Raw genomic sequence first — 26,583 nt, 5'->3', positions numbered from 1 at the left:
TTATGGCACTTAAAACAAAAACACAAAAAAAGATGAAGAGGCTACAAGGAAAAAGCCAATCCTGTAACTGCCGTGTAGAAACAGTTTGGGAAGAGATAAAACCATGTTGGGGGAGGGATAGGGAACAGACGAGGGCAGGGGTCTGGAGGGTCTGGCATTTCTCCTTCTGAGTAGACGAGGCCTAGGCCTGGTCTAGCAAGCAATCTTGTGACTAGTAAGAAACACAACACCAATACCGCCAGCAAGAACAAAGGCAGAAACAAGATATAATGCCCTAAATTTCTGGCATGTTCAAGGGTCCTTGTAAAATGTTCTGGCCTACCAAAATTTGTCTGTGAGCCTGGAATCAATCAAAAGCCAACTAAGCGACCTTCTGTACAGCAAATTAATATTCTCCACTGAACACAAAATAACTTTGCTGACATGTAGCTAACTCGAATACCTGGAATTATTAAGTCCAAAGGAAAAATATTTATTGAAGGTCTCAGGAATAAGTCCCAGAGACTTCTTAAAACTCACCTATTAAGTCTCCAAACCTGTCTTGTGCAATTTCCTAATTGGGCTTTCTGACTCTTTTATTCTTTATCCACTGCACCTAGAATGAGCTTTCAAAACCAAATACATGATCACTGCTATTTAGTAGCTCCCTCTGACCCACAGGACAGTCTAAGGCCACGTCACCTGGCTGATAAGGCCATTTAGTCTAAGGCTTGCTGGTAGTTCCTGGCTCAATTCACTGACAATACTAACCTTCCTAACCACCCCATGAAAAACAGAAAGCTGCACACACCTCAGTGTCCTCAATATCATGCATCTTATGCTCATTAAATGATCCATGTTTTCTGCATTCCCGGGGCTCTTTATGCGCTGCTCCCTCTAGGGAGTTTGGGGCAGAGGACAGGAACGTGGGGGCACGCTGGGAACTCCATGCTGCCGGGCACTGTGAGAGCATAAAGTGCGCTGGAAGGAACCGCAAGACCCAAGAGTGGAGAGGGAAGATCTCTGTGTAATCTTGGGTAGGTTAGGTCATTACTCTGAGCCTGGGTTTCCTCATTTGCAAAATGACTATAATAATCTGTAAGGATGGAATTAGGTAATACACACAGAGGGCTCAGAGCAATGGTGGACATACGCTGATTGCTAAATGAATGTTAATTTTTTTTTTTAAAGATTTTATTTATTTATTCGACAGAGACAGAGACAGCCAGCAAGAGAGGGAACACAAGCAGGGGGAGTGGGAGAGGAAGAAGCAGGCTCATAGCGGAGGAGCCTGATGTGGGGCTCGATCCCATAATGCCGGGATCACGCCCTGAGCCGAAGGCAGACGCTTAACCGCTGTGCCACCCAGGCGTCCCATGAATGTTAACTTTTAACAATATTTTTGCTCTGGTGTTATTACGATTAGGCTATAGATGACTGTGCCTGTTGGGTAGCAAGGAGGGGTAGTTTTCACAGACCTCGGAACAATCGTGTGTCACCCAGTGATACAGCACAACTTGGGTAGCATAAAGAGCTGAAAGCAATTCATTTATCTGTCTCAAAAAGCTAGACAGTGCCCTCAGTTCAAACTATCTCACTGCCAGCATATTAATTTCCTATTGCTACAGTAACAAATTATCAAACTTAGTGGCCTGAAACAACACAAATTTGTTATCTTACACTTTGGGAAGTGAGAAGTACAAAATGGGTCTTATAGGCTAAAACTGAGGTATTAGCAGAGCTCAGTCCTTCCGGAGAACCTAAGGAAGGATCTGTTCCTTGTCTTTTCCAGCTTCTAGAGGCTGCCTGCATTCCTTAACTCCTTGTCCCGTCCTGATCTTCAAAGCACATTACTCTCATCCTCTGCTGTGTCCTCACATCTCCTCCCTGGAACTTGAACCCTCATGTCCCCCTCTTCTAAGAACGCTTGTGACTACATTGAGCCCACCCAGATAACCCACAAAGATCTGCCATTTCAAACGTATTAATCACATTCACGAAGACCTTCTTACTACTGCGGTAACACATTCACAGGTTTAGGGATTAGGATGTGGCTATCTTCGGGGGCCCACTATTCTCCCTAGCACAGCTGGTCCCACTGCTGCCATTTTGAGCCCTCATAAACAACCAATTTAATTACTGTGTTTTAGTATTCCTTGCCAATTAACTGATTATACAGGCATAAAGTTTTCAGAGTCATAATAAAGTAAAAGATAAAGGAATTGGGAAATGCAGATTACATACTGAGGCCAATGATCTAGAAAAAGAAAGCACCTAGACATTTAAATGTGGCTTGAAAGGTGGCCTTATAACCATATGATAGAGAATCAAAGATTATTAAGAATTTCAAGGGCCCTTAGAGATCATTAAATTCAATTTTTTATTTATAAAATGAATAGCATCTGAATAAAAACTCACACAGGGTAGGAGGTTCCCAGCTTCCTCTCTGGATTAGAATATAGATCATTCTTTACTGCTGTTATACGGAGTCTTTGTGGGAGACTATTAAGTGATCTTCTAAAGTCTACACACAACAAAACTATGGTCAGGCTAAAAACTCTATCCAAAATGGAAGTAGAAAGAAAACGATATGTTCAGAAAAGAAGAATTTAAAAGATACTGTATTTGGAGGGATCGAATACAATTAATTGCAGAAGAATCCCAAGATACTCCTAAAAAAGAAAAAAGGAAGTTAAAATGGAAAGGATCAGGAGAAAAGGAGTGTCCCTCCAAGTATGTTTGGGAATCAGTTTAGAATAAAGGGTACTAGACAATCTAGAGTATAAAGACTCCTGAAAATATTTTTACCTCTTCCCCAAAGAAAAATGTTTAGTTTGAAAATAGGAGAATGTGTAGACACTGCAGTTATCTGATCAAGTAAGGCAGAAGAGCCGGGATGTAAAAGTGCTCCTCCATTAAGGCAACCTGATGTACTCAAACAACGAATTTTAGGAACATCCAGAGAAAGTGACAAAGCTCCTTCTGTATGCTACATTTCTGATTTGCTTTTTAAAATAAAGCATGTCCTGGACTCATGCAGCTGTATTTGGGAGAGCCATTATATATCATTGAATAAGCTCTGTATATGATTTAAGAACAACTCCTTATTCAACATCTGTTCCAAGGGCTCACCTTGCCTTGATCTGAATACCTCCAGCAAAAACTCAGTCCCTCACAGGGAAACCTACGGTGGACAGTTCCAGCGAGGCCGCCTCTGTCAGCTCCACAGGTGGCCCTCTAGATCTCTCAGGAACACGTACCCACACTCCTCAGGGCTGAGGTCTTATTATCCTTAAGGTAAATACTCTAGAAACTGCAGCTAAATGAGTTATGATTCTTTCTATGCTCACATGTATCTAAAGACATGATCTTATTCTCTGGTTCTAAGATGGGAGACAAGCAAGCAGGTGGATTTAAGATCACAATTTAACATTTCAAACCAGTACGAACATTCCGAGAGCCACTCTTGTCACCTAAAGAATTTTTTTCTTCGAGTCACAGGCTTCTTAAAGATTTCATCCCAACTTCATTATTTTTCATCAAAATTTTCTTAAAAAGAAACTCTGGAATTGATAGCTAAGGATCCAAAGACTTTTTAAACTTAAGTGACCTTTTCTAGGCCGACTGAGAATCTCAGCAACAATTTGAAAATACTATTGAAGTTACTTAAGATTAATGAAGACTAATGAAGGAAGACTCAATCGAAAAGAAAACATAAACATGCAAATTTGACCTTTCATCTAAAAGTCTAAGGTCACTCTCGTTTAGCTTAGGTGATCTTACTATTAAATCTCTTATACATTAATAATCTTGCAAAAGCTGAGAAAAAAATAAATTTTAGTTTATCTTGTTCATGAAAATATACTGCCTAATTTATTTTCACTATAAATTTAACAGAGTTACACTCTTTTTTCAGCAGGCAATAAAAGATTGGAGAAAAATCCTCCCCTTCCACCTATGCAAATACGAAACTCAGTTGGGCTTTATCCATTTGGTGATTTAAATGATTAAGAAATACATATAATTTAGTTCATTTATCAGAGCTCTACTTGAACATTAAAAACGGGAATTTATTTATATTAATACCAGTATTCACGTACAAAGGTAGTCATGAAAAAAGGGGGATTTACCCTTCTCTATTTTACATCATTTATGGTGGAGGGAGAACACTTTTGGGGCTTAATTTTAGTGAAAATAAAGTATGTCTAAGAAAACAAGAGACTGTCACTGACAGGCATTCCAAAGCAAGGATAAAAAGCTGTTACTTGAAAACAACACAATTGTGCTGTCTTTCAATGATGGGTTAGATTCTACCTTTACTGTTGATTTTTTGGGCGGGAAAACGGGAAATAAATTAGGTAAGAAAGAACTGCTATCCATTTGCAGCTGTGTTTTACTTCAGGGAAGTCTGGTTGCTAAGCAGTTTCATCAAGTACCTGAGAGAAGTAGACAATTATTAATTTTTGATAAATTTAAGAGAACCAAGAAGAGTCAGTGCACATCATATATCCTCTCCTGGACTGCAGATCTCTAAAGTCTCATCATTAATGCTTCATTCACCTCATTCAAGGTTCTGAATGTTATAAGGTGAACCTCTTCCAGGCTGCAGTTTTTACCTGGAGCAAAATTACAGAAAGGTAGAGAAATGCTGTGGGTTGCCTTGTACCTCCCCCCACAAAAGATATTTGGAAGTACTTTACCCCTGACACCCCAGCATGTACCTTTATCTGAAAAGAAGGTCACTGCAGAGGTACCTAGTTAAGAGGAGGAGTAGGGTGGGTCCCTAATCAAATCCAACCCAAGTCCTTATAAGCAGACAATCATGGGAAGACATCTAGAAAAGGGACACCATGTGACAGTGGAGAAGAGACTGGAATTATACACCTGCAAGCGGAGGAAAGCGATTACCGGCAACCTGAGCAGAGCTAAGAAGGAAAGATTCTGCTACGTGGTCCAGGGGGAGCAGACGGCCTGCTCTTGACTTCTCGTTTCTAGAACTGTGAGGCAATAAATGTCTGTTGTGTTAAAATGAAAGCCACAGAAAGACACGGAGCAAACTCACATGCATGTTACTAAGTGAAATGAGCCAATCCGAAAAGGCTACATATTGTATGATTCCAACTCTATGACATTCTGGAAAAGGCAAAAACGATAGAGACGGTAAACATCAATGGCTGCTAGGTGTTAGGGAGAAGGGAGGGATGAACAGGTGGAACGCAGAGCAGGGACGAGCAGTGAAACTAGTCTCCCTGATACCGTAACAGCGGAGACACGTCATTATACCTTTTCCAAATCCACAGAATGTGTAACACCGAGAACAGAACATAATGTAAGCTACGGGGTCTGGGTGACAATGATGCGTCAGTGTATGTTCATCAGTGTAACAAATGGGGTGGGCTGTTGACACGGGGCGGCTGTACCTGTGTGAGCAGGGGGTCTATGGGAGGTCCGTGTACTTCCCGTGCCACTCTGCTGGAAAACTAAAAGTGCCCTAAAACATGAAGTGTGAAGCAGTAAAAGAGGCTCTGCTATGCCAGGACTGGGTGGCTGAGATCTAAAAACGTAAGGGAGATATTAAGGGGCTATGTTGAAAAGATAAAAGACAAGAGGAAAAGCAAAAGCATCTGAAAGCCGATTTATGCAGTGAGTCTTGCTTCTGGCTAAGGCAAACTAGCTTGTATCAGACCAATGATCTTGCCAAGAACAATTAGAAAAGGTGAATAAAAATGTATAATATGTTCTGTTTCAACATCAAAAACTACCCAGACAGTGAGGACCTCCAGAGAAGGGAAGACCATGAGCTTAACATTTGGACCCACTTTTCCCTTCTACGTATTTATCAGTCTGTAAGCAGCGGCCGGGAGGCTGAGGAGCCAAGCAAAAGCAAAGAGACTTAGACTATGCAGAGCCTTTGGCATTCTCATGAGCCTGGGGAGACAAAAATCAGAGTTGAAAAAAAGGCCCTGGTAAGCACTGCAGAATGTCAGATGAGACTCTGAAGAGCTACACTGGACAGTACGCTGGATGTGGCTTTCTACCAGCTTACGAAAGCTGACTATGTGCGTCTCTTCCCAATTCCATGCTCACGGGTGCCACACGGGTAGCTGGAAACTGGCAGTGGTAGACTTATTTACATTATGGAAATGGGCAAATGCTACAAGGAAGAAGCCTTTCCACTGAGAGTCAGCCATTCAATACCCAGCACACCACTGGCTGCATTCAAAAAGGAAGGGCAAACAGAAATAAACCAATCCTCAGAAAGGCTAAAAAACAGGTCCAAAAATCAATCTCAGACCAATTAAAATAATCAAATCGATCCTTACCTTAGAACCTGGCAGAAGCACAATCAAATCCTCCTGGAGGAAGATACATTACTGTCTAGAACCTACAGTTTCATTTTGTTTTTTAAACAAACAACGGTCTCCATTTAACAAAAAAGATCAGGTACATGGAAAGGTACAAATGAAGAAAAAGAAAAAGGACAAGAGAAACAACCAATATTAGAACCAGGTATAGGAGAATTCAGAATGAGCCTTTAGGTAACTGAGTAATATGTTCAAAAAATACAAAGGAAAATATGAGGAATTTCACTAGAATACCAGAATCCATGAAGAAAAAATCAAACTGTACTTCTAGAAGAAGAAAATAAACTAAAAATTATAAATTCCATAGCTGGGTTGGACAGCTAATTGAACACAGAAGAAGAGAGGCTTAGTGAACTAGAAGAGCACCTCACAAATATTAATGCACACACACATCGCCTGGAGATACAGAGTATGACTGAGCAGGTCTGGGGCGGCAGCTGGAAGTCTGCATTTGCAGCAGCCCCGTGCTGCTGGCAGTGTTCCTCCTCCACGGGACACAGAATGCTACTGCTGCTGTTGTTGGCTCAGTGACCGCTGTGAATATCAGGAAACTAAAAAACAAGTAAAGAGAAAAAAACCCAGAAACACAAATAAAGAATGAAAAGTATAAAAAAGGAGAGCTTAGACATTGGGGAACATAATGAAAATATCTAACATATATAATTGAAATCCCAGAAGAAAGGATGGAGAGTGGAGCAAGGAATACCTGAAAAGGGAATGGCTGGCATTTTGCAAAGTTGATGAAAGAGACTGGGGTGGGGAAAAGAAGCCCCAAGAGTTCCAAGTAGGATAAATAAAAAGGAAAGTACCCAGCAGGGAGCTAAAGTAGAGAAGGGCTCGTATCATAAAGATCTGTCACTGTGATTTTAGTCTAATGGAATCAACTCTAGGGATATCTAGGAAAGACTCACAAAGGTTTTGAGAAAATCTTCCATGAAAAAAGGAAAGATGACTCAGCAGAACCAAGAAACCAAAGGGCAGAACATATATCAAATTAACAGTCCCAGGGCTTAGAGTCTGTACCCTGGTAGGGGCGGAGGGGTTGAGGGAGTCTGTGGGGCCATCTTGGAATTCTACTTACCACATTAGGCAATTCTGTCAAACATTTAAGGAAGAAATAATACAAATTCTTCCAGAAACTCTTCCCCAAACTCTTCCAGAAAAATGTAGAGAAAGACACACTTTCCAACTCATTCCACGAGGCCAAATTTACTCTCGTACCAAAATTAGAGAAGACACCACGAGAAAACTATAGATCAAAATCCACCATGAGCAAAGCTGCAAATATTCTTCATAAAATTTTAGCAAATTAACTAAAATAGTATATTAAAAGTAATACTTAATGACCAAGTGAAGTTTCTCCTAGGAATGCAAAATTGATTTAAACATCTGAAAACATTCGGTATAGTTCACAATATTAACAGACTTAACACAAAACAAACTATATGATTATTTCAGTAGATGAAAAGAAAGTGATTTAAATTCAATTACATTCATGATTAAAACACACATAAACACACACACATGTGTGTGAGCACAGAGAAGCATGCACATGCACACGTACACACGTGTGCACACGCTCACACACACACAAACTCTGGGGAAATTAGGAAGAGAAAGGAACTTTCCTAATCCCAAAACTATAGTCAACTTTTATACTGAATGGAGAAGTTTTGAAGACTCTTCCTTTGTGTTTGGAAGAAGAGATAAATGGCCAATTCTATTCAACAGCGTATTGTAAGTCCCAGCCAGTGCAGTAAGACAAGAAATAAAAGTTACGAGGATCAGAAAGAGAGAAATAAAACTGCAACTATCAGCAGATGACATAATTATATACATAGAAAACTCTGAAGAAAAATCTATAGAAAAATTATTAGAATTACTAAGTGAATTTAGCAAAGCTGACAGCTGAAAGAGAAACATATTAAAATCAACTGTATTTTTAAATAGCAGTAACAATCAAAAAATGAAAATCAGTCATTTCAATAGTAGGCAGGGAACACGGATACAGGAACAGAACTAATAAATGATATGAAAGGCTCGTATACAGAAAACTGTAATACATTACTGAGAGAAATTAGAGAAGATCAAAATAGAGATACTTTATTCAAAGATGGAATACCAGGTATTATTATAATGTCGATTTCCCCCAAAATGATCTATAGAATCAAAACAACCTCAATCAAAATGCCAGCAAAATATTTTGGTGTAAGTTGACAAATTTAGAAAGGCAAAGGGCCAAGAATAGTAAGGACGATGTTCAAGAAAAAGAGAGTTGAGAGGTGTATATACTACAGTGGTTATTATAAAGCTACAGTAATTAGCATGGTGATCTGGTAGGAAGATGGGCCAACAGATAAAAAAACCAGAGTAGAGTTCCAGAACAGATGCACATGTACAGACAGACACCTGATTTATGATAAAGGTGACGGTAGAGAGTGGGGCAAGGAGGAGATTCAGTAAGTGGCATTAGCTCAAGTGGATATCCTTATAGAAAACAAAACAAAACACGGCAAAACTCTTGACCTCCACACCTCATGGTGAAACACAAGTACACTGCACGTGGATTAAAGATCTAAAGGCAAAGGCAAAAAAATAAAATTTCTGGGTAAGTATACGGAGGGGTGTGTTCATGATGGTGTGGGGAAATAACCTGAAACAGGACCCAAAAGCACCAAAACAAAAGGAAAAATACTGAGAAGTGCTACCATATTAAAACGGACAATGTCTGGTCTTCAACAGACATCAGTAAGAAAGTGAAAAGACTGGTTACAGAATGGAAGATATTTGAATTACCATGATTAACGAGGGACTTAAACTCCGAATACACAAGTAATTCCTACAAATCAGAGGAAGGGGAGTGGGTGGGGGACAAAGGAAACAGGTAAACCAACAGCTAAATGGGCAAAAGGTTTGAATAGGGACTTGGTGAAAAATTACATCTGAATAGCCAATCAACATATTTCATATCATTAGTTAAAACCACAGATTACAGTACATTCCCATCCAAATGGCCAGTAACAGAAACATAATGATGCCAAGCGTTGGCAAGAATACAGAGCTACCAGCATGTTTATACATCGCTGGGGGAAATGTAAATTTACTCAACAATTTTGTAAAACTATTTGGCAATAAAAAGCAGATCCACTGTATTTCCTATGACCTAGAGATTACACTCCTCACCATGCACCCAGCAGAAGTGTTTGCGTAGATGAGTCCAACAAAAGGTACAAACAAGAAGCCTGACAGCAGTATCAGCTGCTATACTGATACCTGAATGTCGAACATCCCCAATTCTCTTTTCACATGAGGAAGGATAAATGTGCTTGCAACGGAGTACTATATAGCGATGAAAACGGGCGAACCAGAGCTACTTGCAAAAACAGACTAGTCTCACCAACGTAATATTGTAAAAAAAAAAAAGAAAAAAAAAGAAGCCGGGGGCTGGAGGGAGGTGCTCCAGGACAGCCAGTGCCTGACTGCTTCAGAACAGATCAGCGAGACTGTCACAATGCCCGAATAAACACCGACAATCTCAGTAAGCGTTAGGTTCAACTCTGGGCAGGGAGATGTACGGATGTTTCAGATGGGAAATCTCACGACAACTGTGACTATCCTCAAAAACTGTGTAATAATAAACAATGAAGAAAAAGATGAAAAATTATTTATTGACCAGACTGAATGTGTTACAAATTCAGTAGGAAAAGCTATTTCTTGTTAACCCTGAACAGTGAACTTAAGACTTCAGGGAAGAACTCCGTGGCAAATATTAATTTTACTGAAAAGCGAAGACAATAAAAAGAATTACCACCTTAGAAACAAAACAAAAAAAGCCAGACCTTCAAACACTGATGAATTCTTCCATTTATGTCAAGTTGAAGAACAGGGCAAACGAATGTCTGCTGTTCACATAAGGGTTCCCGATTTCCGGTGGGGGTTGGGAGCGGAGGGAGTGGGAAGGGCAGGACGGCCAGCTCTGGGCTACTGGTAATGTTCTGTTTCTTCATCAGCCCAGGGGGACACGGAAGCATTCACTTTAGAAAAATGTACAGCCGTACATGTTTCTGCAGGTATGTTACAGATCAAAAAACTTTCTTGTTAAAGAATAAAGTTTAAGTAAGAATGGATTAAACTGTAAGGACCAGAAATCGGTAGTTTCCAGGACCTGGGGAGGGAGGGTGGAGGGAACTACAAAAAAGTAAAAAGGACATTTTGGGGAGCTGTTGGAACTGTTCTGTCCCTTGACTGCGGTAGCAGTTACACTAGTGGATGCATTTATCAAAATTCAAAGAACCGCGGACCAAAAAAAGTGAATTTTGCCATATGCAATAAAAGCAATTATAATTTAGATATAAAATAAGGAATTAATTTGACTTATTTTTATGTTTGTGAAAAGTTGACTGTCTATGGTGCTATAATCTGATTTTTTAATTGATTAAATTAGAATTAAAATTAAATAGTCTACCTGTAAAATATTTTCTTACCTTTGTATACACAGAAACTTGTGAAATAAAAATGTCAAAGATTTTGAGAAAATAAGGAATGATACTCACTTTAGTTTTATTGGGGAAAACAGACTTTAAAATATATTATACCTGTCTATCTATCTATATACAAATTAAAACTATATTCGGTTTTTCAACCAAATGTTGAAATAAAAAAATCTGTATGTTTTATGTTTGATATTCACATATGGCATAATAGAAAAAAACTATAAAGCTCTGGGTTATTCCTTTTAGTATTTATTCATGTAAGCCTTGAGGAAAAGTAATGGTAGGGCATAATTTCTTTTAGTTATTTGAAACAAAACAAAATTTTCAGTTAAAAACATATGACTTCCTCTTAAAGCTTATTAACATTTTTTCATCTTTAGCCAATGAAACTAGAGACCAAATTACTTTAAGAACATTAATTTCTGAGGCATTCTGGAAAACAGGTTGCCTTTACCGGATCTCAAACTTTTTCACATTCATTTTAAATTACCTTATTCTAATACATTTCTGAACATGTAAGGATGAAATTAAATTGAGGTTCATTTGTGTGAAAGCAACACAAATCTGAAATAGACACATAGATGGCAAGCATCAAATCTATTCCATGGTAAAGGAGGGAAGACATGGGGCCCCCAGTAAGTAACAAATTAGGGAAATCAGGATAAACATAAAGCTTCTTTTGCTGATAAACACTGCCTTCTTTTCAAATATCCAAGGATTTCTCTTATCAACACAGATATTATTTTTTTCCCTAGTGTCATCTGAACCCCACTCCTCAAAAGAAAAATAGAGGAGATATTTTAGGGCCCTAAAGTTATTCAAGTCATGCAAGGCCCCCCCGCCCCTGATCCCATCTTGAAAAACTCCCCATACTATTTTAACTTAAAAGCGATACTATGAGCCAGTTGTGTTAAGTCAGGCCACAGAGCTGCATTTTGACAGCTATTGGCTAATGAATCTAATAGTTTGCAAGAGAAATATCTTACCACTTGTGCTGGAACTTGTGCCATTTTTGCAGCAGGAGTTCCTGGTCTTGGGTAAAACTGGTTAATAAACAGGCTTGGAAATTTGTACTCTTCCACAAGTTTCACTGTTTCTTGAAAATCCTGATCTGTTTCTCCAGGAAAACCACAGATGATATCTGTAGCAAGAGTTATTCCAGGAACTCTAGAAAATAACATGACAAAAATGTAGAAAGTTGAATACAATCCATAATTATTCTATTTCTCTGACATTTTAAATGCCATAATTCCTTTTAAAACTAAATTTTGTTTTTTAGGAAAGGGGCATTTGCGAAGAGTATTTATAGAGTCCTAAATACTAAAAATTTATGGGCAACAGTCATCCTCAGAGACACTCATTTTTAATTCCTTTGAATGCTTCTTTGTTCTTTTTTTCTATATTTTAAAACCGATGCTTATTCTGCTATTTACAGGCTTACTGATTTTTAGGCAATATTTACTAACTTCTCCACTTTTGTAAATGAAGATTTAGCCCTTAAACTACTCTATCCCTCCCCTCCCAATATAATCACTGCAGTTTTAAAATTAATCACATTTCCATTAGTATAACTGCAAAGACAGTGTTAGCTGCAGAGCCAACTGGTATACCTACCATCATGTTTTCTTTTGCTACAACGTTTAATTTTCCCAAGAAGTAAGTCTCTTTTAAAAAAAATCAGCTTCATATTCTAGGGACCTATGTTCACTTTTTCCACAAGCTCCATCAGGTAGATCAAAAACAAATACTGTTTTCTAAACACTCAATGTACTACATACGTAATTCACAGATTCTATTTTTTTCTGCTAGAAATGCCACTCCTACTTTCTTCAAGTGTGTTGCTTTCAGAACAAACTGGGTGTCATCCTTGAATGCTGCTCTTTGGTTTCCTTTTTTTTTTTTCCATTTCCCTTTTTCCTGAATCCTATGTATTCTTACTTCTTGATTATTCTTAATTCTGTTGGAGCATTCTTTCAGAAACTTCACCAAAAAGAATGCCAGGGAAATTTTGTTATTATTGTCTTAGCATATCTGAACATGTCTTAATCCATACCACTGACTGATAGTGTCGCTGTGCACAGCACTCCAAAGTGAAAAATATTAGCCATCAGAATTTCGTTGTTTTTTTTTTTTTCAAGACAGAAAAAGGTTGCTGATGAGATGTCCAGATTCACTCAAACAAACTTCTTTCTATGTGCTCCACTCTCTTTTTGAAAGTGTTTAGGATATTAATTTTATTCTCAATGATTTTACATTTCATGATAATAGGCCTTGGATTAGGCATAGAAATCTTTGTACGGGGCACGACCTGGACCCCCATGGTCTTCAGGTCTAGCAAATTTTCTTATGTTACCATTTAATCATTTGTTTTAGAGATACAACATTTTTTCTCACCTTTCTAAAGATACCAATGAAAGTTTTTCACGAGTTTTCCTCTGCTCACTGCAACTGTGCCCATTTCCTCAAGGTTTTTGTATGTTGGTCCCTCCCATTTATGGCTGAGACTTGCCATCAATAGTGACTCTGCCCTTTAATATTAAAGAATAAATCACTGAAAGCTTCTCATCATAGACTGATTGGGTAACAAGTTGCCTTTGTTTTTGATAAGCCCACATGTTAGATTTTGGATGTCCTTTCTCTGTGGCCCTGGAGTTTCTCCATAAGTATGCTACAGTATTCTTCTGTGTATTAACAGTATAACAATAACAAAATAACATGAACAGTGTTCACAGCTCCAATATTATTATCAACTCATAAACAACAGGAAAAATACCCTCAAACATCACAAACCATAGGATACATAACTATATCAATTTTTCTATCTTCTAAATGTAGCTCTATATGGATGAATAAAACAGTTTACCTCATTTTATATATTAGATATTTGGGGGCATAAAAGAGAACAAAGAATGTGACAAAGGGAAGTCAAATTACCAGCTGCCTAATACAAATGGCATCATAAAAACAACAGCTTTCCACACCTTGTTTGGATAATACTTTAATGCCTGTGTGAAAGGAGAATGACATTCATTTTTAAAAATATTTCTTTCTTGATTTCTACTTAGTCTCATCCGGCTATTAATTTGGCTGACCTTGAATTAGCGAGATAAGTTCCAAAGGCTGGAGCTTTTCTCTGTGATGGTAAACAGAAAAAAGAGGTAATATGCATAAGAGAAAAATGAAACTGTATTTGAAAAAAATTTTTATTTTTTATTCTGATACAAAAACATTCTTTCTCCTTCAAGGGTGGTTATCAAAATTACATTTGAAAATCATGAAAAACATGTCTTTGCAGTAAGCTGTAGATAAAAAGACCATTTTCTGGACTTACTAAAGCATGAGGAATAGAAAAAGTATGTCAATAACTTTAATCAGCAAATGTTTACACTTGACTTATAACTACTCCTGAACAAAAGAAATCCACAACTAAAACTATAAGTAATAGATCAGAGCAGAAATGACAGAGAAGAGTCTAGCTCCCTTAGGAAATTAAAAAAAAAAAAATCTTAGAAACTGCCTGTGAAATATTATAGAAACCAAGACAATTGGTTATTGTCCTAAGCTATGAATTGCAATGAACTTGGCACTAGAGTATGGGTATTCCCGAAGGAAAGTACCTTACTGATTTCCCCCTCGCCCCAATCCTCCTTGATCCAGGATAGCTAAGCTCAGTATTATGCAAGACCTGCTTACTTTGGCATGAAGGTCACCACTGAGAAAAGCCAAAACTTTATAGAAGTCATCTTAAATGTTAAAAAAGGGAATGTTCAATGTGTGAATATATTTGATAATCTACGCAAAAAGCTGACTGATAACAAGGGAGAGGGTAAACTATGGATTTGTGAAAGACCTAGTTTACCCAGTATTTAAAAGTAAAAGCAGTTTAACTGGTTTCAAAGTGTGTAAGAATGTAATCTGATTCCCTATAAAATGTTTTCAAAGTAAAGACTACACTTTAATGTTAGATAAGGTTCATCTATACATTACTTTTATATATGCAAATGATGCTTCTTAAAAATAATTTGGCTTCTTAGGCGAAACAACTAAAAAAAACCTCGTATTTACACTGTTAATTTGCCTAAGTAAATAATTCTCTTCAGTTCATAAGAAAATCAAGGAAGTCTGAAGTGGACCCAATTCTAAATTAACTGTATATGATTTAAGTGGCTATGAGGAAATTATAAGGAGTGTAATATAGAACATTAATCCAAATATTTAATATGCTAATTGTGAGTAAATGCTGTTTTTGAGAAGCAATGAATTTTCAGAATACTAAAATTTTTTAAAAATGATCATTTCCATACATGTATTGAAGCTGAGAGTCTAATGAATATAATTACCAGGTAGTCTATGTTTTTAAAATTTAAAAGACCTTCTATATTTATGTTTTCATAGCAGTACTGGAGAATAATTCTGAAAGAAGATGAAAATAAAAATGTTCAATTAGCTTAAATAACACATAGATTCTAACCCGATATCTTTTCTGATGTATACAAGCTTTTTACTGGCAAAATGGGTTAAGTAACTTGGGAATAGAATTAATGAGAAAGATTCCAATTATGCATCTGCCTTGGCAGAAGTGGTGCTATGACCAGTGATCAGTTATACAAATCTATCGGGGGGGTATCAGGAGAGTACAACCTCTTCACTGGCCCCAGGCTAGGATTTAAGAGAGCCCCAAATATTTCAAGACTTTATTACTTACCATGAATAAAAATAAACACATACATACACATACTTAAAATGTTGCACTTTAATCATCTCAAGACTTTCACTTGCAATTTGGTGTTTTACTGGCAAAAAATGTGAAAAGGATGATTTTATTCATGCTTACAACAATAAATGAGCTTCAAATTCCACATGCGAAAAAATTAATACTAATACATGTGCTATTTATTTCAAAAGAAAGAAATAAAAATAATCAGAAAAAGAATCAAATCCATTAAAATGATTAGGCATAAACAAATGATTAAAAGAAATTTTTTTTAGTTCGAATGAAACTAAAAACACACATAAATTTATGGGAGGCAGCTTAAAGAGGTGCTTAGAAAGAAATTAATGGATTTAAATGTCTGTGTTAAAAAGAGGTAAACTCAAAATCTCAGCTTCCACCTCGGGAAGCTAAAAAAGAGGAGCAAATCAAACCCGAAGTAGGACAAAAATAAATTACTAAAAAAAGGTTAAAAAATACATCAATGAAATAGAAAACAGAGGAAAAAATCAGTAAAAGTAAAGCTGTCTTTTTGAGAAAAATAATAAAATTACTAAACTTAGCTAGACTGGGAAGAGAAAAGAAGACACAAATGACCAACTTCAGGCATGAGGGAGGAGGCAGCACTACAGATGCAATCAATATTAAAGAAATACTGAGGGTATATTTATTACAATTTTATGTCAATAAATTAAAAATTTAAGCTAAAATAGGCAAATTCTTTAAAAGACATAAATTATAAAACCTGACTCAAGAGGAAACAGAATATGAAAATAGTCTTTTATCTCTTACAAAAACTGAATTTGCAATTAAAAATCTTGCTACCAAAAGAAGCATCATTGGTGAACTATATCAAACATTTAAGAAAGAATAAAACCAGTTCTATAGAAACTATTTCAAAGATAAATGAGAAAGGAACTCATTGTATGAGTCCAGCAGTAATCAATGTAAAAACATGAGAAAGAGATCAGAAACAAACTCCAGACCAAAAAAAATTGTTTTGAAGATTTTATTTATTTATTTTAGAAAAAGAGAGATAAAGAGAGTGCATATGCATAAGCTTAACCAGGGGAAGAGAAGAGGGGGAGGGAGATAATCTTTAACAGACTCTGCACTGAGTGCAGAGCCTGACTTGGGGCTTGATCCCACGACCCAGAGATCATGACCTGAGCTGAAACCCAAGAGTCAGACACTCAACCGACTGAGCCACCCAGGCACCCCCAGACCAGTATCTTTTATGAATACAGACACACTTAACAAAATGTTAGCAAAGTGAGCCCAAAAACATATGAAAAGGATTATTTATCATGATCAAGTTTTAATCCCAGGAATGCAAGGCTGGCTTGACAAACAAATTTTAATTAATGCAACAAGCCATATTAAAAGGATAAAACCTCCATGGTGATCTCAGTACACGCAGAAAATTCAGTTGACAAATCCAACACCCATTCATAATAAAAACTCTCTGTAAACAAGGAAAACTGTCTCATCCTGATAAGGAGCCTACAGCTACTATCATAGTTATTGGTGAAAGACTGAATTCTTTTCCACTCAGATTGGTAACAAGGCAAGGATTTCTGTTCTTACTTCTACAACTCAATATATTATGGAGGTTCTAGTCAATGCAAGAAAGGCAAGAAGAAGAAGAAATCACAGGCATATAGGTTGAAAACGTAAAAGTAAACTTTTTTTTTCAGGACACGTGAACTTTTATGTGGAAATTCTAAGGAATCTAATGAACCTACTAGAATAAGCGAGTTTAGCAGAGCTAAAGATAATATATAAAAATCAATTGTACTTTTTATATTAGTAATGAACAATTAGAAAATGAAATCAAGTAAATAATTCCATTCACAATAGCATAAAAATACTTGAGTAAATTTGGAAAGTGGAAGACCTATACTCTAGAAATAGAGATCTTAAAGAGATTTTCTTAAAATTTACTGAAATTAAAAAGTAGCTGGGGGTGCTTGAGTGGCTCAGTCCATTAACCATCTGCCTTTGGCTCAGGTCCTGGGTCCTGGGATCAAGCCCTGTGTTGAGTTCCCTGCTCAGTGGGGAAACTGCTTCTTTCTCTCCTTCTTCCCCCCCCCCCCCACCCCGGCCACCGACTTGTGCTCCCTTTCTCTTGTGCACTCTATCTCTCTCAAACAAATAAATAAAATCTTTAAAAATAAAGAAATAGTATCTAAATAAATGAAAAAAATATATAATTTTCATTGGTTGGAGGATTTTACTGCTGTGTCCTCAAATTGATACACAGATTCAATGCAACCGCTATCAAAATATCAGCATGTTTTTCTGTAGAAATTGACGAGCTGATTCTAAAATTTATATGGAAATGCAAAGAATGTAGAGCAGCCAAAGCAATTCTGAAAAAGAACAAAGTTGGTGGAATGGATGAATCTGACTTGAAGACTTACTATAAAGCTACAGGAACCACTAACAGTGGTATTGATATAAGGACAGATTAATGGAATGGAATAACAGAGAGAGTCCAAAAATATACCCGTACATTTATACCTTTATGGTTACTTAATTTTCAATAAAATTGCCAAAGGAATTCAATGAGATCAAGAGACAATGTTTTCAATAAATCATGCTAGAGCAAATGGATGCCATATGCAAAAGCAAAAGAACAAACAAAAGAAATTACTGGACCCTTATGTTATACGCAAAAAAGCACTTCAATATCAATCTCGGATCTAAGCATAAGAGCTAGAACTGCTAATTTCTAGAAGAAAATATGGGGAAAAAATCTTTGTGACTTCAATGGAGTTAGGCAAAGACTTCTTAGCTATAACACCAATACAAAAAGCACAATAAAAAAAAATTGGATAAACTGGACTTACTAGAAAAACACCATAAAGAAGATAAAAAGATAAGCCATAGACTAGAAGAAAATATTTGCAAACCATATATCTGATAAAAATATCTGTATCCAAAATACATTAAGAACTCTCATGGGTCACTAATAAGAAAACAAACAACACAACCGTACAATGGGCAAAGGATTTTAACCAACACTTCACTAAAGAAGATATATGAGTAGCTAATAGGTGCATGAAAAGCTGGCTCCACATCATTCGTTATCAGGATAATGCAAGTTAAAATCACGTAAGATGCCACACATCCAGGAGAATGGCTATACTGAGAAGACTGAAAAATAACAGACACTGATGTGCAGCTAGAGAAACTGAAACCCTTCCCCACTGCAGGTGGGAATTCAAAATGTTGCAGTCACTCTGGAAAACAGTGTGGCAGTTTCTTACAAAGTTAAACATATTCTTATTGTGATTAAGAAAGTTTACTTCCTAGTTATCTACCCAAGAAAAATTAAAACACATGTCCACACAAAGACTTTTATGTGGAGTTTTACAGCGGCATTCCTCATAACAGCTCCAAACTGGAAACAGTCCAAATACCTGCCAACCAGTAAATGGATCAACAAAATGTCACATGTCCATACAATGAAAATTTACCTACAAACGAACGAGAACCAGCTACTGATACATGCACCACACAGATGAACCTTGAAAAACATTCTTAAGTAAAAGAGGTAGAACACAAGGGATTACTTATTGATTCTATTTATATGAAATTTCTATTGGAAGCAAAACTACAGAAACAGAAAATAGACATTTAAAAACTTTTTCTCATAACTAACTGCGATGATGGCTGCACAAATTATTAAATTACTAAGAATCTTCCAAGTATACACTTATGTTGGGTGCATACAACATAGTACTTGAACCATACCCACAATAAACCTGTTAAAAGGCGGGGGGCCCCTTTCTGAAGACAGAGAGATAGCAGCAATCCTCCATTATATACTCTCTCGCAAAAAGTCCTAATAGCTGAACTTTTGACAGGATGTAGTCAAAGAATTAAATATGGCCAAATAGGAGGAAAGGGCAGAGATAATAAAAGACAAGGTTAAGATGGAAAGGATATTATCCAGAGCATGATATCACAACGGACCATGTCCCAGCGACCAACAGATGACAACAAGGAATCATTCTGCTCATCCCGAGAGAGGAAATTTAAGGAGAAACAACATGACATCTTCAAGTAAGTCTGAGAAAATTCTCAGCAGTTTTAAAATTATCATCATGCTTTTATGAAAACCAATTTTTTTTTTAAGATTTATTTTAGAGAGAGAGTGCATGCAAGTGGGGGGGAGGGCAGAGGGGGAAGGAGAGAGAGTCTTATGCAGACTCCGCACTCAGTGTGGAGCCCCATGTGGAGCCCCACTCGGAGCTCGATCCCACAACCCTGAGGTCATGATCTGAGCCAAAATCAAGAGTCAGATGCTTAACCAACTGAGCCACCTCGGTGCCCCATAAAAAATAATTCTTAAAGGACCTGAGCTAAAAGAGATAAAGCACCTAAACATTAGGATGAGGGGTGAAAAGCCCTCTAAGGGCTGAAAAGTCACTAAGACAAAGAAAGACTAGTGTGGCTACGGACCATCCCTTATCTTTTAACATCCGTAACAAAGATCTGCCCTTGCATACATAACTAAGAGGCTCTGGTACTGATCTGTTGCATGCTCTAGGGCAAATTGCTTAGCTGAATATGCTTTGGTTTCCTTTTCTCGAAAACTGGGCTAGTAAAAGTAAGTGTACTAATTGCTCCGGATGGTGCCTGCCACATAGTGCCCGACACATTTTAGCTACTATTAGTGTAATCCTGTCAAAGAAGTAACTGCCACCTCTTATATAATACTAAGTGCCAGGCGATGTATTAGCAACTTACATGTTCTTCAGTCCAACTTCCCAATATGGTAGATTCTATTTTCATCTCTCTGGGACATAGGGAAAGTACCATTACGGAAATAAGATTGGGAGGTAAATTGCCCCTAGTTGTAGAATCACTAAACGATAAGGCAGTCTTATCTCTTCCCATGTTACTGAAGTGCTCACTGAACTGAGATCCTATAAGCATTGGCTGATCATAAGTTTACATTAAAAATACTCCGTAATAATAATATTTGCAAAGCAATTTACTACAGTAAGTAAAACTTGCCTGTATCTTTGGAATTGCGTTTTAAAGAGAGGGTAATTGTGGTCTCAAAAGGTTAAATGATTTATCAAAGGTCACCAAGCTATTGCTGGAGGGATCATAATTCAAACCCAAACCTTTCCACCTGGTTGGTGCTCTTTCCGCGACTCTACCCCGGTGAATATAGAGGCATTTAAATCCTAAACGGTTATGTGCTAAATTTATTCTTCGTAAGACATCTTCTTGTTTTTATCATCATCATCACTCATCAAGAAACAGGCAGATGAAATTATTCCTATTTCCAGGCGGCTCAGAGAGAGGAAGCAGCAATACTGTCAGTAGAGAGAAACCAGATTTTAAATCCAGACAGATTGGAGCCCCCCGTTTCCAGCTATGTATCGCAAGTGATGTTACCATTCTGAGCCTCAGGTCCCTCTCTTCTACACAATGGGGATAACGGCACATCCTTTCCCGAACTGTTGTGAGATCGAGTGAAGTAAGGACTGTAAAGCATTTACAATAGTAGCTGGCACATAAGAGGTGCTTAATAGATGACAACTTGCTTTGTGTTCCTTAAGGAACTAACAGAGGTGAGGACCACACCACATCAAATACATTGACCCTGGACTCCTTCACCTTCCACTGCCCCTATGGCCCATGTTCCTGCTCACATTTCTTTTGTGTTTTGTGCTGTGGCTAAGTACTAGGAGAGAATTACCTAAGAAGTATACGATCAGCATGTGACAGACCAGCAAACAGACTTTACGGGACACAATCAGTCTGATATTCTTTCACAGGAAAAATCAGAAGACACCAACATTTGGTGAACTGACTTATGTGTAAAAAAAAAAAAAAATCCCCCACTGCCCTAGATAGGAATAATATTCTGGCTGTAGTGCAACCTGACAAAATTCCTAAAAGAGCTAACGAGGGAATTATACTAGTACTTAGTGTGTTGCTGGAATTTTAATCATGTTAAAACTGCACAAATGAAAACTGGTTAACACTAGTTGAAAACTTAAAACTTACTAAGAATAAATAAATAAAACAAAAATAGTGCAGGTGAGTTTTTACTGAGTAATTGGCTTAGTTAGCAGTTCCGTATATAATTTTCTTTTTGGTGAAGTCTGCTCAAATGAATAAATATCTGTGTACCTATGCATCCATCTGTCCGTCTGTCCATCCATCTGTCTCTCCATCCACCCATCCATCCATTTATTTTTCTATGATATTCGCCGTCTAAGTACCTAGAATTACTCTCTTACTATAGACTCGTAAGAGGGTGGTGTGTATCGACAGTATGCATTTCGGGTAGGCATGCTTACAATGAATAAGAGTTAAAGAAAGACAAAATAAAAGAAATGTCAATGCCAGGACAGTCCTTTCTTTATGTTATTCTAGGGCTTATTCTCTTGGGAGTCTGTGGACTCCTTAAAAGTGCATGCAAAATTGTATGTAGATATTCCAGGGGGAAGGGACTATGGATTTCTTCTGATTCTTAGTCTTCTGTGACCCAAATACAATTAGGAGACACTTCTCTGAATGCTTTTGGATCCACCAAAAAATATTAGGAAAAAAAAGAAAATAGGTAGCCTCTGACCTAATGACAGTGTGCATCAGACTTTTTTTTCTTTTTTTCAAACAGAGAAGGTTCATCTGACTAATCTGAGTGAAATCATCACCTTCGCAGTGGTATATTTAGTATCATCTGGAAGCTGGGTTACATATTATTGTTTTGTTTGTTTTGTGTGCAAATAACAAATGGTCAAGATGTTGTCAATTTTATAAAGTTTAACCTAACAGAAAGTCTGTGATATAAAATGGGTCCCACTCTGTCAGTTATCGTATTACTTTGGACATGATGAAAATTGGTGTTACTCCTACTATCTCTTAGCCTTATACTTGTATATTCTTAATGGTATTACTGGGGCTGTAAGTTCCAAAAGTACGTTTGGTTCCTTTGACAGCTGGCTTCCTGTTAGGCCTTGAGGAAGGAGGCATGACAGGAGGTCAGAGGCTGGGAGAGGGACAAGCTTCGGTGTCTCAGAAAGTGGTCCCTGGCTGCTGGTGAGGCAGCAACCCCTGGGCCAGTGCTCCCGGGTTCCAGGAACACAAACTCTTCCCTTCTGTTTCCTGGCCTTCCTGGCAGTGACTGCTTGCAGTGCTTAGACCTCTCCGGTTCTCTTTACTTTGCCAATCTTCTAACTTCCATGCCATAAATTTCCTGTATTAAATATCCTCTGGTAGATACACCTGGCACAGTTTTTCTTCTTGAATGGACCTAGACCAAAAACATCAAACTCAATAATGCCCATATTCTGTGACCTTAATGAAGTGACATTGACACAGACCACATTGTCTTGGGATAAAGCAATAGATTTGAAGAAAGTGGTAAAAGGACAGGGTTAGTAAAACCTCAACACTATTTGTTTGGAAACTGACTACAAAGAATATAAAGGTATTCCTGTAAATGAGTATCTGTGGTCTTCAAACTAGAACACATAAAATTGTGATCTTAAGAGAGAAGTTCACATCTATTTGGTTGAAGAAACTGCTCTCAAATATTAGCCAAACTCTACAGGTAATTCACATATTAATTATAAGTGATATTTATCATGAAAGATAGCCTTTTAAGGTCTCTCGCTGAGGAAAATGTAGTAGCAATTAGGTTTTTAAAAAGTCATTACCTCTCTTCAAAAGCAATAAAACCACTTTTAACATGCTAAAAAAAAAAATCCAGATGGCTTATTTTGTTTAAATGTGGTATACTTTAATTTTTGGAATAAGAAAAGGCAGTATGTGTAAGACAGGACAAGGAGAAAGTATATGAATAAAAGGACAAACAATCTGCTAATGCTCTGCAAATCGTTGGACGTTCTGAGAAATCAGAATTTCAAATGGGAAAAAATAAATTATTAAATACCAGTGGTAAAAAGTGATCAAGTATGTGGGAAAGTGCTTCTGAAGCTCAGAAAGAAAAATGATAAACACAAAGGCTGAAAAAGGGAGAGGGGGCCACGCAGATGCACGTGACACCAACGAATTTCGTGTCATCCATTACATTACTAAACCCAGCATAAATCATGAATATACAGTTTGGCTTCAAGTGAAAAACAAACGAATCATCACTGCTAACTAAAAATTAAATAAATACTGTGTAAAGTAAGTTTTTTTATCCTGTAACACAATGCTTGCATTCCATTGCAAATATTTTAGAATAAGCACAAAGCCTTACATAAGACCAAAGATATTGCTTTAAAAAGTGTAAGTAAGCATACTGGATAATATTGTTATAATATTTAAAGGGAACCATATTAAATCTCAAAGAATTTTTACACATCTGTTATTAAAATCATTTTATGATATTGCTGGTGGAAGTGAAGGTATTTACTATCTATGGTACTGTTAACACAATTCTTATATGAGTTTTTCTGTTTCTATGGTAACATGAATTATAAGGTTCAATGAAGCCAGATTCAGTAATGTGTATTTTTCTGTTATTCAAGGTGAAAAGGAAATGAAACATTTCCAACATTCATAAACTGCAGCAAATGTCTGAATTCCATTTAGAGATAAGATGATAATTACTAAAGTAATTAGAATTCTTCCTGGATGGAATTATTTTGCACACAGTGGAAATTTAGATTTGGGAATGAAAGCAGGGGCCAGAGTATATTCAGCATCAGTAATTAATTACAACCAAAACCAATATGGTATTCTGATACCTTGGAACAGACTATCCCTTCTCCTGTCTGCTTCTGATGACAATGCGAAAGAAAACTGGTCCCCCCACCCCCATCCCTTAAGTCAGAAAGATAACGTGGGTGAAATCATTTTATTCAAGAGAAAATCCAATTACAGAAATAATCAACTTTTCCTTCCTGCTTTATTTTTTTTCGTATTTGAAAGGGCATTCACATTAGCAGAACCAATTAAACGAATATCAGGACAGGGCAAAAACTATAAAGTTAGGCAAGTTTCTTAAATCTTTTAAAATTAAACTTTGAAAAAAAACCCACTTACTGAAATTTTAGAGACTCAAACCCAGATCATAGTATTCTTTAATAGCAAAGCATGACTGGAAGGTGGCTAAACGTCAGGTCTCGGAAAGAGTAATTTCTAAAATTATATGGTCATAATGCAGTTGCCTCTAATACCCAGCCCATTATAAGTAAAAATCATGCAAATTTTTGCTTTTAATGGAAGTGCTGTCATCATCAAGAAATGGTACTCAGAGATATTACATTTCAAGTCTTCTGCAAAAAATGCAATTTGTATAGTAGCATCATAAATAATACTGAAAAAATAGAGCGAGCAAGCGAGCACAGGACAGAAGCCATCAAATCAAAACACAGTACAGCATTATTCACAATTATACTCTTTATTACTTATTAATTGAACTCTCATTTTGTTTGGTTTAAATTCAGTCTACCCTAAATATCGTTATCAAGAGTTGACAAACTTCAGCTCAATGATCAAATTCAGCCACTGCCTGTTTTTGTAAATAAAGTTTTACTGACATACAGCCACGCCCACTCATTTCCATGTTGTCTAAGTCGGCTTTGGCTACAAGAGCAGAACTGAGTAATTGTGACAGTTGCAGCTGAGACCATATGATTCACAAAACCAAAAATATTTATTGTCTGCAGAGATTCTAGCCAATCAGGCCCATGACTCTGATTTTTGTTAAGTACTCCCAGAGATGCTCAGGGTGGATTTGAGAGGACAGTGGGCATATGATGCTCTCCCAAATACAGCCCCGGTCAACCTTTTCCACTGTCACCAAATATGCACTGATACAATTCGAATCAGAGCTTCCTCCCACAGCGATCCTGGTCCATCACCTGTGAGCACCTATTCATATGAGTCATCACTGTAGCCTACCTCTCAGATGAAGTCTTGCCTGGTTTTCTCTCTGCATCTCAACACAATCACACTCCTTCCTATATACCTCGGATGGCCCTGTTATGATCTGCCTGGTACCTTTCACGTTTCAATCCCTGTCTTACGCCTCCAAGCAGACCATAAGCATCTGCTGGTCAAGGATGGGGTCATGTTCATATTCTTATACTCTGCAGTAGTGAGGCAGCACACAGAGACCACGGGGCCCAATGACTTAAAGGTGATGGGGAATGGAGAACAGGGCAGAAAGACAGTGAGATGAATAAATGAACTCAACAAGGCAACAGGCTTTATTCATACCTGTTACTCATACCATACTCATACGTTTACTCATACCTGATTAATCCCCATTTTATCTAACATCAATCTTGGTATTTTACTTTAAGGTCCTAAAGGTGAGCTTCTAGCCTTTATCTATCTGGCAGGGGAAGACAAGAGGCAATTCAGAGGGCTTTGTAAGTGGCAGCCTTCTCTCTGGGGTAAAGGCTACACAGTTGCCGCCTAGATACTGGCTGTTGGAACTGGCCTATCCTGCTTACAGTGAAGGCATTTTTCTCAAATGAGTACTTAAAAAAAAATTATTAGTTAACTAATAGTTGTTTTTCACCTTAAATTTCTATTTCTAGAAATAACTAAAATACTGACAGGGATTTGATGCTTATTTTAAATGACCTGAGTTTACTTGCAATTTACGGTTTAAAACTGTGTGGAAAGGGGTGCACACTGGAATCCCAGAAGTTGAAGACCTATGAGACTTGGAAGAGGAGTCTTCATTCTAATTCTGCGTTGCTCTCCTCTATTTTTGAAGGTAATATATCTCATCATTCAAACATCATTTACTGACTAAATGACATATTCTTGGCAAAGTTCTGGACAGTCAAGATCCACAAGGGCTGCCCTGGCAGAGACGGCAGGCGGTCACGCATCCTTTCCTTACGAAACACGCAGGAAATGTGTCTGGTCGTTAGCACTGCAGCTTTTACGTGAAGGGCCTGTCACTTCCTAGGACACTGCCTGCTGGGTCCCCATTTGGGCCAAATCTCCACCTCCGAAAGGGCAATTCCGCTCAGTCTTGTGCCATGCCTGGCTGGCCCGTCAGCAGCGGTTGCTCCTAGCCCTGCCCAGCCAC

At 37.5% G+C, this 26,583-nt stretch overlaps 1 protein-coding gene across 5 annotated transcripts in view; it reads right to left on the bottom strand.

Annotated features, from left to right (window-relative positions):
- The window catches only part of CDKAL1 (CDKAL1 threonylcarbamoyladenosine tRNA methylthiotransferase), a 673,848-nt gene that overhangs the window by 197,918 nt on the left and 449,347 nt on the right, over positions 1 to 26,583 (bottom strand). For all 5 annotated transcript variants that reach the window (XR_015722607.1, XR_006779269.2, XM_087858100.1 and 2 more), the window contains one exon: positions 11,824 to 12,004. Coding sequence is in view for 3 of the 5 variants with exons in the window: in XM_087858100.1 (XP_087714226.1) it covers positions 11,824 to 12,004 (181 nt within the window). In the remaining 2 variants the exon portion in view is untranslated. The remainder of the gene's footprint in view (positions 1 to 11,823; positions 12,005 to 26,583) is intronic.

This window comes from Ursus americanus, chromosome 32 (genome assembly GCF_024610735.1).
Source record: "Ursus americanus isolate L20-20 chromosome 32, mUrsAme1.1.p, whole genome shotgun sequence".
Taxonomy (NCBI): Eukaryota; Metazoa; Chordata; class Mammalia; order Carnivora; family Ursidae; genus Ursus; species Ursus americanus.
This window is presented reverse-complemented; position numbering and strand designations above follow the sequence as displayed.